The sequence below is a fragment of the Patiria miniata genome, unplaced genomic scaffold, assembly GCF_015706575.1.
Source record: "Patiria miniata isolate m_02_andy unplaced genomic scaffold, ASM1570657v1 HiC_scaffold_6, whole genome shotgun sequence".
NCBI lineage: Eukaryota > Metazoa > Echinodermata > Asteroidea > Valvatida > Asterinidae > Patiria > Patiria miniata.
In genome coordinates this window covers 2,837,142-2,851,010 of record NW_024037073.1, presented here as the reverse complement: position 1 = coordinate 2,851,010, position 13,869 = coordinate 2,837,142, and the positions used below count along the sequence as shown (strand labels likewise).

Genomic DNA, 13,869 nt, shown 5'->3' with positions numbered 1-13,869 from the left:
CCGCACTATAGTTGGGACAGTCCCAACTATAGTTGGGACCGATGCGATAGTTGGGGCGTGACATCAACATTAGGGGCGATTACAAAAACCACTCAAATCGTTTATACCAAGGGTCCTAGAAAAAAATGCTATCTTTGCATAGGAACAATATTTAAGTTAAGATGCCTTGTTAATACATTTGACAGCCTTTGTCTCTCATTTATGGATTTTGGAAATCACATGAATTGCAGATTATTCCAATTTGCGGAGCATGAATTTATATATATACACCCCTATAGACCGCTTGCAGACGCGATCGATAATTGACGCGCGAAGGTGCGCGACGCCATGTTGTGGGACAAAATGTGCATGGATAGATATACGCTTGTCCCACAACATGGCGTCGCGCGCCTTCGCGCGTCGATTATCGAATGCATCTGCAAGCGGTCTATTCTTCTGAAATGGGTTTACCTTAATAATCATGGCGGCCTTCTTGGTAAGTTAACTTCAAATTTCGGCGGGGAACGAAAGTGAAATAGACCTAAATCAACTATGTAGTATGTATAATCACATAATAGATACGATAGCCGAATGTGATTCAGTTGAAAACTGGTACAAAAGCAAAATATCCCAGTGGAATTTGGAAATCAATTGAATAACTTTACGTTTTCATGATCATGATGATTAGCTAGCGTATTGTTGTGCATGTGGGGTGGCGTCCGGAAATTGGGCACAAAGTCAAACGCTATCGCCAATGATTTAATCAAAAAATCTCCAAGTTAACCTTTATTAAATAAACCTGTAACTTTGTGTAAGGTTATTTTTTTAAGTTGGCAAATTATTATTTAACAATCTCCATTCAGTTATCCAGCTAAGTAGGACTAATAAAAATTGATTTACAATCCTGACAATAATTAATGATCTGTTTCCCCTTCCGGCTCCCCCCCCCCTCCCCCCCCCCCCCCCCCCCCCCCCCCCCCCCCCCCCATTCTGGGTAGCCTTAGCAGGCGCGGTTCTAGAACCAATATTTTTGGGGGGCTAGCACGGTGGATCCAGAATTTTTTCAGGGAGGCGTGCTGAAATGTTGACCGGTTATTTTTTCCAGACACTTAGGCCTCCGAAAATCAATAGGGGGGGGGGGGGGCTCATGCCATATTTCCAATGGGGACCGCCAATAAAATCCTAAAATCATTCACACTATATTAACTAATGCACCCTTGTCACGGCTATTTCTTCTTTAGGGGGAGACCGTTCGCATATAGGCCTATTCCTTCTTTTTGCTATATGCAATTTTTTTTTTTACAGAATTTATTTGGGGGGGGCTAGACAAAATTTGGGGGGGGGGGGCTACAGAACCGCGCCTGAGCCTTAGTCCGAGTAACTAGGACTCTACGGATCGCTTTTTTAACATTTGGACATGGTCGGGCGATAGTATTGCCAGACCATGTCCGAATGTTAAAAAATGCGATAAGTTGGGTCCAAGTTACTCGGACTCCCCTCCCCCCCCCCCCCCCCACTTGGGGGCTTCCCCCCCCCCCCCCCCCCCCCCCCCCGACCTGTGAATGTGGCGTTGTAAACAATGCCACACTCTGTTGTCACATAAAACACTCAAATTTATCATGCGGCATGTCATTTCACCAATATTTTTTATGTTTTAAGTGCTTACTTATCATGCTTATAAATTGAACTTGAAGTGAGTGCAGGATGTTGCATTGGCAAGAAATTTGAGGTGGAAAAAACGACCTCGACAAGACAACAAACGTATGAGCTGAACTTTTAATTTTAATCTGAGGTCAAGCACAATAGTAGGCCTACGCTAGTACTCCGAGTCCAGACTGGGACCTTAAGTGCTCAAAACGATGCAAAATAAGATCAGGCCAACTTTACTCACTCTTTAGCCAGCAAATTTCTTCAAAACTTTCAATTTGCAAAGAAAAGTTCCTCAGTATTCCAGTGTCCTTGTATTGTTCATGCCCTGTTACTTTTGAACGGAGTTATGAATAGATTTCTGATTAACTTGTGGCCCGCCTTGTGATGGACTCGGCAACATTGATAACAAGCAAGACATACGGATTTAGCATCGATCAGACATATTCAACAAAAAATGATGGAGCCTCATTCTGTTTTCTTCACCATAATGCAGAAAAGGCTCTTCACTGAGGGGAAACGCACTACACATACTGGGCACTGGTCCTATCCAACTGTGCGACATCTCTGGGGAATGTTAAATGCTGTATTCAACAAGTATGTTCATTTCTAATTATTGACGAGTACCATAGAATTAAATCAAATTGGGTTTTGTCCTTCACTGATGGATGAACACTGTATACTCAGTATTTTACCTCCCAAGTGAAAGTTGGAAAAAAATCACTTGGCTGGGACTTTCACTCTGGAGGTAAAACACTGAGTATATAGAGTTTTACGTCGGTGAAGGGCAAAACCTAATTTGATTTACATCACCTGACACAAAAAAAATCCATCTTATGAATACCATAGAATAAAAAACAAATTGATTCATCACTGTATACTTATTTGGAATAATTTTTTAGCAGTCTTTCAGAAGGCTGTGTGAAATAAGTGATGTGTTCAGCTAAGAACTTACTTCTCTGGGTGAATGGCAAATTTTTTGTCCCCCCCCCCCCCCAATATTATGGGGGCAAAATTATCCCTGTAAAGCTTGTGATGTCACAAAGGTAAAAACGGAAATTGCCTGTTAAAGCTGTGGATTATGAATTTCTTGATCTGATACAGCTCTACAAATCATCCAAAAAAAAAACACATATAGAGGTATATTTAAGATCACAACTCTTGCAAAAACTAAAAAGTTTCCCAAAAACCTTCCCACATTGTTTTTGGTCTTAATACATTTTTCGATCTGCCCAGAAGAGTCAGATTTTGACAGTAAACATGCAAGAGTTGTAAGTGATTCGGTCACAAGTCACCATAAGTCTTCAAAAGTCCTCAAATTCAGTTTACTTTCTTTTCAAATCAACTGTTACTTGGACATTCCTTTGTCATTGTTCATCGCCTGTTGTGGTTGACTCGATTCCAACTCTGTCACATGTTTTTATTAGATTTGTGTTGTATGAACCAGTCAATTTGTTTTTGTTGCTTCTTTCTTCTCTAGGGTCGACTATGCAAGAATCAAGGAGATAGGACCTGACCAGGCTGCGGCAGAATGGCTGGTTCGATGCGGAGCCGCCGTCAAATTCAAGAAAGTGAAGGATTGGGACACTGACTACAACCTCCTTCCCAGGGGCCCAAGCGGAAGGTTCTTTATTGAAGAGGTTGACGCCACCGACTCCTGTATCATGAACATTGGTTTTGATTATTTCAGTAAGTGCGTTTTCAAGTGCTAAACGTGGAAATTTTTTACCATCACGCTAGTTAAAATAACCTATAGTACAAGCCTCAGGTAACCAGTGGAGAGAAAATGTTTTTAAAAATAAACGGTAGAAATTGTTGGGTTTTTTTAAAGAAGTTTTGCAAAATTTACTCCAATCTAAAAGTATCTGGAGTAAAGCAGCGTGGAAACTCATTATTTCAACATTGGTGGATCTGCAAATGGGGGGTGTTCAACCCCCCTTCCTTGATGTGTTGTGGGAGAGAGTTCCAGAGAGTAGTGGATGAGTGTGTGAAGGATCGATGTCCATACCTTTTGGTGTGAATGACAGGAGTCTTTAGCAACAGTGCTGAGCTAGAGCAGAGGGTGCGTGGTGGTTGATAGGGTTGAAGGAGCGCGCGAAGGTATGATGGTGACGAGCCGTCGATGCATTTGTATGTAATGAGTTTTGAAGATGATGCGCTTATTGACAGGTTACCAGTGGAGATCATTCCATTCTTTTTCCACAGTTGGTCTGGACCACCTGCGTTCACTAAAGTTACACCACTGTACTTACCTTCGGGACACTTGTGTCTCCAGACTGGACATCCTGAAAGACTCCCTGGAGGAGATACAGTTGAGCAGTTGCGGAGATATTTCAGATGCTGGGCTTGTGTCACTTCACAAGTTACAGTAAGCTTGTTTCATATGTTAATACTGACTGGATATAGAGAATTGATATTTCAAGGTTTAAATCTTGTACGCTACTTTTCAGGTTAAGATGTTGATGCAAGATAATTTTAGAATTGATCTTGTACTAGACGTGAATGAAAAGGAGTAGTTTTTCAGTAGGTTTTAGGAATCCAAGTTGCCCTTCTAAAATTTAATGCTGCCATGCTGAGGTTTAGCTGCTTTGGTAAAATGTTTATCATTGTGCCATTTTTCCACCGTCCACTACAAAACTGTAGTTAGGCCAAGTAAAAAAAAACACTCCCTCTGTAGAATTGTCCCTTCGGTGCTCGCAAGTCGCATCCTTTACTTTTGCCAGCTATGCCGCCCTGCTATTTTTTCTGCATGGAGAAAATTAAAAAGTATACAAAGTATACAAAGTAGCAAATCAACTCAAGTTTAAATTCCCAAATAAGCTGGTTTTCAGTATTTCCTCCAACCAAATTTAATCGAATGATAATCTATAAGAAACTGTTAATTATAAAAAAATTAAATTGATTAATATAATTGAGACGCTGTGCTATTTTCCATTCCAAATTCCCTACAGCAAGCTCAAACACCTCTTCTTGTGCGACCTACCAGCCGTCAAAGACATAGACAGTGTACTGAAAACCCTTGGCACTGCTTTGCCCTCGTGTGAGATCAGGTACCTGTCCCTGGAAGGACGCAAGGATCTCAAGAAGCTGGGCATCGACAAAGAATTCTTCTCCTGAGCATGTGAAATCCTGTATGGACCCCCATGCACAAGCACCCCTCAATGGTTAGAGTTGGGGGAGACCACTGGAAGGGACATTTGAACACATTGTTGACAGTGCCTGACGCTTATTACGCAAATAGGTTTGTGCAGATTCAGAATGAAATAAGTCATGCGTATTTTGCGCTACGCATTCGCGGACCAGTGCGTGCATGCGATGTGTCCCTCCCACTAGGGCTGTTGAATGTGATCAAAGCACCATCTACTGATTGTGCATGAAGTCTTCTTTAGGGTTCGTTCGAGTAGCTCACCCAGATTGACTCGGGCAAAAGGCAGGCCATCGCGCTCCTCACGTGACGCCCGTAGCCGCGGCCATAGCCACTGACAAAATTTTCGGATTGGGTCTTAGTTTGAGATTTACTGTTTTTCAGTCAGTTGCAAAACTCAAAAATGTTGGGCTGGAATGATAGCCTCAAAAGTCGCAATGAACTCAATAAATAATTACCTTTAGATTTCAAATAGGTTAATTTTTAAGTCCACTTGAGAATTCCGCTGTCCGGCCGCCATATTTGTCCGTTTCTTGGAAAGAACAACGCATGCGTGTGACGTATTTCCACCACTGACTCTGCAGCACGACCAGGGTCTGTGGTGGCTGACCCGGTTGAGCCCCGAGAATGACATCAGAGCTAATCAAATGGCATGGGGCTGACCCGTGTCGAGTCGACCCAGGTGAGCTCAACGAGCACGCCCTACGAGTATGCCTGTGGTGTTGGATCCCTGCCAAACACATTAGTGTTTGATCTGAACTGGAAGATTTGGTAGGAGGATTTTTGCCGTCAAAGCTGCTATTGGCTGTGCATTCCTGTTAAAACTTTGTCACTGTAAGCACTCCATGCCATTCACACTCGTGGACTAGTGCAAGCACTTGTTGTTTCATCGGGTAAAATTTCAGTTGTACATCATATACTTTTTCAAAACTATTTACAATATTTGTCTGACAGAGACTTACAGGTTTGGACTGCAGGTGCATGCTGATGAAAGAATTAGGAAAAACTATCGATAGATTCTGGCAGTTAATTTTGACAGAGTTGTGACTACTCTTTGAGAAGGCCACACTGCGCCATCTGTCACTTCCTCATACAGATTGTCTAGGTACCTCAGGTTTTCGCTGGTACCAGAAAGCTAGCCTAGTGTCCTCTTTGTACCTATCTCTCTGACTGTCACTTGTGATCAGGGCAGTGCTGTTGTCGTTTAGGATTACCCCATAACGCCAACGAATGGGCTAAATCCAGCCCATTGCATAGACCAGATGCATGAAAAGACTTCCAGTTAAAAAAACATTCTGAGTCAATTGACTAGAATTTTGAGCACTCTGGGATCAGCTTGCTTACCTGTCTTTTTTATACAATGGGGGGGGGGGGTGAGACTTTTATATAACACTGTTTTATAACACAATATAGGCCTCAATTCAGCGATTTACGATTTCGGATCTGTGCTAAGAATGAGGTAACCTTTTAGGGGGCGGAGTAAACAATATAGGGGAGGGTTTTTTATAACACAATGTAGGCCTCAAATCAGCGATTCTGGATTTTGGATCTGTGGCTAGAATGAGGTAACCATTTAGGGGGCGGAGTAAACAATATAGGGGAGGGGCTGTTTCCCTCTTATGTGCTGTAACAGAATGCTTGCCTTGTTGTTAAACAGATGGTCCATTCATATTCCGTGTGCAGACTGTCCCTGGAACGTAAACAGATGGCTTATTGCAATCAGTATTGATTACACTACAGCCAGCAGGTAATTGCTCATTTAATATTGTGTACATGTAGATGAAAGTTCATAAAGAGGTGTGGTAACAAAAGTGAGTGCAATGCACTTGCAGTAGCGGCGATATCTTGTCAAAATTTGGGGAGTGGACACTTGCTTGGATAATTTTGAAGGGGGGGGGAGAAGTGTCAGAATACATATATCAGTTTCTTAGCAATATTACAGTGGAATTAATATTTTGAAGAAGGTAAAAAAAAAACAATTCTGTATACACTGGAACAACTTTTTGGTGGGACATCACCCTTGGAGTCCCCGTCCCCCAAAAAAATATGGGGGGGGGGGGAGATGTTTCCCCACCCCCTTGTGCACGGGGTAAAACTACGACAGTTACACTGCATTTGCCAATCATTACAATGTGCAATCTCTGAATTGAATAAAGTTATGACTTTTGTAAATTGACACATAGAATCAGAATTTCTTCTGTAAATATATACCTTGAATGGCAGTGTACAAATGTTATATTAACTTGGTCAAAGAATTTACTTGGGCCTGTTAAAATTTCAGGAATGCTGTATTTTAGTATTTAGTACAATAATTGCAATTTTCATTTGTAAGGCAAACTTGGTTAGAAAAGCAAACGGCCGACAGTGTTATCCAATTTAATCTCCATCAAAAATCAAAAACTGTTTAAAAAAAGGAACCTGTCTAACAAACTTTCTGTTTTATTTTTGGTTTATTTTGCAAGCAGAAGTACATGCCAACTTGCCAATAGTAAACTAGAAAGCATTCAAATTTTACTAGTGTAACCCTCAGTAAATTTACTCTCAGCTCTTATTTTGTACAAAAATATTTTTCTATAATTCAACAGCTGTAACAGAAATATACAATGGAAACACGTATCATCTTTCAATGAGGAAAATAATCCATGAACTTGATACATAAATTGGATGTTAATGTAATCGATGGTAAACAATTGCTTCCAATTATTTCACAAACGGAATAAAAAGTGCTTTCATATCTCTGCTGGTCCCAGAGGGCCAGCCTAGTGTCCTTTTTGCACCTATCACACTGACTGACTGACTATGAGCCGGGCAGTGTTGTTGTATAGGGCTACCCCATGACATTAATGAATGGGCTAAATCTTGCCCATTGTGTAGACCGGATGCATGAAGACTTCCAGTGAATAGCCAGAAAAAAAATGTTGCAACCTGACGCCACTTTTTCTTCATATATCATCTCAATGAAGGTCAGTCATTGCAAAAATGATGATAAGACATGAATCTGGGACCGAGAAACATTTCCAATTTTCTTGACTCTCCAAAGACTTTGTACACAACCGCTGAAGCGGCCTCAGGTTGCAACATTTTTTTTTCCAATGGCCATTCTGTATCGTAATTCTGAAGATAATTTTGTGCTCTGGGACCAGCTCTACTACACTTGTCTTGTTTCTTGGCTAGAGCTTGGAGAATGGTACGTGTTCGGCACAAACTTATATTTATGCATACTGTTGGCCTGTTTATGTAATTAGTCTAATATGAATTTTGGGCATGTTGGAATATCAGCTTGTCTTTGGGTATTACATGTCTCAATTATGCAAACATATTTAAATAAAGCATATTTGGTTTCTCTTTCCAGACCAGTAAAATAAACATCCTAAACACGGATGGTTTGGCTAAGGTATGGTGTATGCATGAGCCGATCTGTACACACTGTGAATAATAATGAACAAGTATCTTGTTGCATCAAAACTGCTTTGATAAAATTAAATATTATTTGTATGTCCATTTTGTGCAGTCTTTTCAATAGCTTTCAATTTGCAACCTGACAGCTGGGCAATGCACTCCCACACAATTTATTGAAAATAAATTATGTGAATAATAAAAGGATTGTCAGAAGTGAATGTCTCTTAATCCTAATTACCTTTCATCAAACAAAATCTTCCAACTTTTTTTTTACAGGATTGTCAATGAATTCAACTACATAGAGCCCGTTTCAAGTTGGGCATGATGTCCCGATTTTGTTTAAATGCAACATGTTGGATTATGTACATAAAGTGTTTGATTATGCCAAAAAAAAAAAACCAGGGATTTAGGTTTGAACATTGGAACATCAAATGGCACTGAAATCATAATATTTTCCATATTTGCATTCAAACAAAGACACATTACAAATTAGTTTAAGTTTTAAAATGGCGGAAGTTTGATCATTACTTTTAAAGTTTAGCCAACGCATCTTTTACTGAATAATGTACATTATTTACATGGCAATGTTGCAACAAATAAGATTAGGCCCCTAAAATAAATTGCCTGATATTTAATTATTGGTAGATGTATGGATATTTATTTCACTCAAACTGTCAAATTACAACACCTCTTAACAATAACAGTACCAAAAACAAAAACAAATACCCAAATTCGGTTTTTAATAGATTCAGCAATTCAGACTCCAGCCAACATGTGCTTATTCAACAAAGCCACCCCAGCAGTCAAAATCAATCGACTAACTATTTTTAACAGTTGAGTGCTCCCTGCCTACATAAAGCAGTACAGACTGGCTATGACCTAAACTTTTGAGTGTAGGTGATCAATAAGCCAGCTGTGCCTACCAGTCACCTGCTTCTGTCTGTTGATGGAATTTGACCAGTCACAGTGCCTACAAGAAATATGATCTGACTGTTGTGTACAAGTCATGGAAGGGAAAGTGAACAGAATTTTTGATTTTCTATGACTGGTGCCTTTGGATTAAGAGACTCAATAGGACTTATTCTAATTTGAAGCAAAACTTAACCCAAAAAATTATTTTTACAAAGTGAAATAAGAAACCAAAAGCCCCAATAACTCCTCCACCACAGTCTCCAAATAATAATGAAATAGATCTAAATAAAGCTCATTAATAATTCATTATTTTAAAGTCTACACACCATTCACTGAACTGAAACTTGAGCCCTACCATAGAATATTTATAATTTCTAGAACCTAAATGCATTTTCTTTCCTTTGTTTTCTCAAAACTATATACAATTTATTTATTTACATTTTATTTATATTGTGACAGTTCCAAAAATGCAAGTACATGGTAATAAACCAAACAGGTTTCAAATAAAAATATTTGAATTGGTTCAACTTGGATGGGTTTTGTTTTGAAATGTTTAATGAAAAATTAGAACATGCATTTCATGTGCATGATCAATGGAACCAAGGGCCCAGTATGCTACTGGCTAATTTCACGGTTGTGTTCACTTTTGTTTGTTTGAATTTTTGCCTTTTCCGGCTTTTTCTGGCTTAGCAAATAATTTTGCTGAGCAGCTCCACAAGATAAGGCCCTGTTTACCAACATCATACCCATCGTTTGTGGAACTGTTCATAGCAAGTGAATATCCAAAACATGCAAATATGCAAGCAAACATGGAACGCCTACAAACCAGACCTAAGGGCAGATTTGTAATTGATTCAAGAAACCTTGCAAAAAAAAATTGTTGACACCATCCAAAATGTTGAGGAAATATTTCCATGATTATTCCAATTTGAGATGAGTTGCATGTAATGTTACATCAGTACTGTGAATTCAGTATTGGGTTTTTGCCCTTCACCAACGTATTTTTATAAACAGTATTGTACCCTAAGATACTGACGACCCATTTGCCAACTGAAATCAGTAAAATAACATTTGCTACGTGATGTTACATTTTTCAAGTTTGAACAAAGAAATTCATAGAAGAGGGATCTGAACTTGGGACTTCTGGAACAACGAACTGGTGCTCTACCAAGCAATCCTATGTTGACAGTGGTCTCCCAGTTTGTCAAGCCATGTGGCCAGTGATCATGCCCTTACAGAACTTATATGTTTTGGGCAATTCCAACATTGTCTGTTAAAAAAAGAACAGGAGTGTCATGGCCTAGCGGTTAACAGCACCGCACCGCATTCATGCTCTGGTGTTTCAGAGGCAGCAGAATGTGGGTTGGCGCCCGGGTCTGGACACTTGTGCCCTTAAGCAAGGCACTTAACCATTATTGCTTCGTCCTTTGGATGGGACGTAGCAATAAAAAGCCTTAGGTCCCGTGTGTTGTGTAATACAATGCACGTAAAAGAACCCAGTAACACTTATCGCTAAGAGAAGGGTTTGCCCAGAGTTTTTGGCCTCCTGTTAAAGAAACTCCCCTGCGGAGTATTTAGGAGAACCAACCAAGAACCAAGAGAGGACAGAGCATTTAACAAGTGAATAAACCTGAAAATGTATTTTGCAAATCTGGTACATCCATCATCTAGTAATATTCAAGGAGATTACAGACTGGTTTTGGATCATTTCTCTGAATCATTCATTAGATATCATGGTTAATTGGCTCTGTCACGGACATTACACTTCCTTTCACAATACTGGAATTGCCCACTTGTGAGATATGCGAGTGATGTGGATTGATGTGGAGGTTAGGCCATTCAGAACAATACGCTGCCTCTTGGGAACTGTCAAAGTTACTATGTACAAACAATGCAAGGTGACCATTTGGATTCAGTTATTCCCTTCCACACCGCGTTCCTCAAAACCGTCACTCTCAATAATCAGCGCCCTCTCTAGGATGATGCGTCCCTCTTTGTACCGCTGGTTGTCCTCCGTGGCAAACTCGTACATCCAGCCCAGCTTGGTGTCGCAGTTTTTGCAGAAGACGTCGCGGACCATGTGCCGGCCCGTGATCATCATGCGGTCCTGCACGTCGCTGTAGGACAGGTTGACCACTTTGTTGAAGAGGTACGCGCGGCCCGTGGATCCCGTGAATCGCGTTGAGATGAGCTCCCTGCGGTTGGTGAGATTGCTGTCGCAGTTTGCGCAGGAGAAAAGGCGCGTCCCTCCCATGTGATCCAGGAAGATCCGCCCCATCTTGGCTCAAGTCATGAGATTATCCTGATTGCAACAAATAATGAACACACTGATACATGTACTTTATTTAATTTAACTCAGATTTGGACAAAACCTTTTTGTTAATGAAAACACATCAACTTTTAGCTCAGATTTTCAGAGAAATTAACCCTAAACATATTACAAAAGCCTAGTCCAAGTTTACGGATCCCTTTTTTAACATTTGGACAGGAATTTTTTTTAACAAATCGTGTCCAAATGTTTTTAAAAAAAAATTCTTAAGCCTGGCGCACACCTTTCCGATTTTACCGGTTCACAGGATCATCGGGCCATTGTACAGAGGTGTGCGCTGAAAAGTTGGACCGATCTGACCGTACATCGGACAACCAGATGAAATCAAACATGTCTGATTTTTTCACCTCCAATTTCACCGGATCTGAAGTCACTGGAAGGGTGTGCAAACAGCACTCCGATTTCACCGGACGTGATATATATGTTAACCAATCAGATTCACGAAGGAAGTCACATGATTTAAAATTTACTGCTGCCATTTTGTCATCACGTGACTGATCATCTTGAGACCATTTACAGAACAGAATTTGGAATGTGTGCGGGTAACGTTGCAGTCTAACCGCAATGATGAAAAATTGTACCTGTGAAGGGGTGATCCGGTAATATCGGAAAGGTGTGGGCCGTGCCTAAGAGTCCTGGTTACTCAGACTAAAAAATATTCACTGCTCTATATTTTTGGCTGCCTTAGGCCGTGTCTGAATTACTTGGCTACGGCCTGAGGTTATACACGAATCTATTGGAAGTGGCTGCAGCAGCAGCTATCATTTTCATAGACTCGTGTGTAATTTCAAACAGTAGACACAGCCTTAAGTTAAATGCCCTCAAAATACTCCATGAAATTTTCATTATATTATTGATCACATTTTGTTTGAAATCAAATAGGTATAACATTTATCATTTGTTGGTCATGTTGGCGATTTGAATATCTCTGTAGTAAAACCCCACAGAATGCGACAAATTCGTATAGCCTATTCATTATCAGGGGGCGATATCTCAAAAACGAAACATGAAAATGAAATTGACACGATCAATGAAAATTGAAATGTATGCTGTCCAATTAATAAATCTCTTATTTCCAAAATGTTGTCTGCCAAATTAATATAGATATAACACTCTACTGTGTTTTACCTGTAGAGAATGACTCCAGTCAATGACAACAAGGTATTCCTCGGTAAACAAGACCATAAAATTTGTCCTCAAAATCAGCAAATGCGCGAAACTTCCAGTCAATATGTCTGAAACCACTGTCTCTTTGACACATAATCTAATACTACTTGTCAGCACCAGACTATCTGAACCAAAACAATCCATGACGTCAGATTTAAAGGTAGTGTACAATAAACTTGTTTCAAGCCTCAGTCTGCATTTAGTACGTGATCGATATCATCCCCACGCCATGCGTATTTCTGTTGACATACTCTTATATGTGCTGAAACTGACGGATGCCAAAAGAATGAGAGAAGTCTAAAAAGCGTTTATTTTGCTAAACGCGCATTCAAGTGAACAAGTGAATGGTCCCGAGATTTGCAAAATAATATAAAATGTAGATTGACGACTCGAGCACTTGCCCCAAACTGTACTTTCCATCTGACCAATGTTAATCATCATTAATATATTACAGGGGCGATTCCGACTTTTTTTAATTATAACATAGAGAAACTTGAGATCTTTATTTTGGGCATATTCTTCCCAATTCTTTCCTTATCTACCTGTTTAATTTTCCGCAATAGAACTTTCCACATTGGGTGAAAATTGTATTTTCCGAATATTCATTTCTGTAAAGAGGTGGAAATGTAAGCCACTTTTAAGAAACGTCCGACACCGGACCGAAAACAGACTGATAATAAATAAACTTACATCAAATTTCAAAGATATCCATTAATTAACATCTGTCGTGTTCAAGGTCTTTTTTTTCTCTCTTTTATTGATGAATTTCCCATTCTATTTTGTTAGCTTCACCTCGAAAAAAAGATTTTTTTTTTTTCAATTGCTAGTTTTCTAGCTAGCAATATAAAAGTTATTCACTTTTTAATGAGCCACCGAACGAACAAAAATCCATCGGCGTTCAGAAACTTGAACTGTTTTTTACAAAACTGAAACTATTGGCTGCCACACAATAATTCGGCTCTCGCAGGCGGGTTAGTGCACAGCGTGAGCTTAGCCCTTTTTCTGAGGGTTTCAGATGCCCAAAATCGGAATAAAGTATATCCGTTAAATAATCATTTTTTTAAGAGCACGAGGTTTGCAACTTTAAACCATCCTAGTCCTCATGCAGAAATTCCATCAATATATACGTCAACATTTTGCGAGATAGGTAAACACAAGAATTATGTCTGTTCGAACACAATTAGCGATTATGCGCTAACCTGGGACGACATGAAAACAAAGAGGCCTACCAACAGAATCAAGGCCAACCGTCAAATATATTTTCAAAAGCACCTATATACACGCATTCCTA

General features: G+C 39.8%; 2 protein-coding genes across 2 annotated transcripts; one reads left to right on the top strand and one right to left on the bottom strand.

Moving 5' to 3' along the window:
• Positions 1-459: 459 nt before the first annotated feature.
• Positions 460-6,596, top strand: LOC119743080 (ATP synthase subunit s, mitochondrial-like). Its single transcript, XM_038219423.1, has 5 exons — positions 460-475; positions 2,123-2,223; positions 3,107-3,315; positions 3,832-3,994; positions 4,578-6,596. Exons 1-5 carry the CDS (start codon positions 461-463, stop codon positions 4,741-4,743), a joined length of 654 nt encoding a protein of 217 aa, XP_038075351.1. The 5' UTR covers position 460; the 3' UTR covers positions 4,744-6,596.
• A 4,201-nt stretch (positions 6,597-10,797) lies between these two features.
• LOC119743590 (protein yippee-like 5) lies at positions 10,798-12,675 on the bottom strand. The gene is made up of 2 exons (XM_038220004.1): positions 12,540-12,675; positions 10,798-11,384 (listed from the first exon to the last, which is right to left on the bottom strand). The coding sequence occupies exon 2, from the start codon at positions 11,358-11,360 to the stop codon at positions 10,995-10,997; it is 366 nt and encodes a 121-aa protein (XP_038075932.1). The 5' UTR covers positions 11,361-11,384; positions 12,540-12,675; the 3' UTR covers positions 10,798-10,994.
• Positions 12,676-13,869: the final 1,194 nt, after the last annotated feature.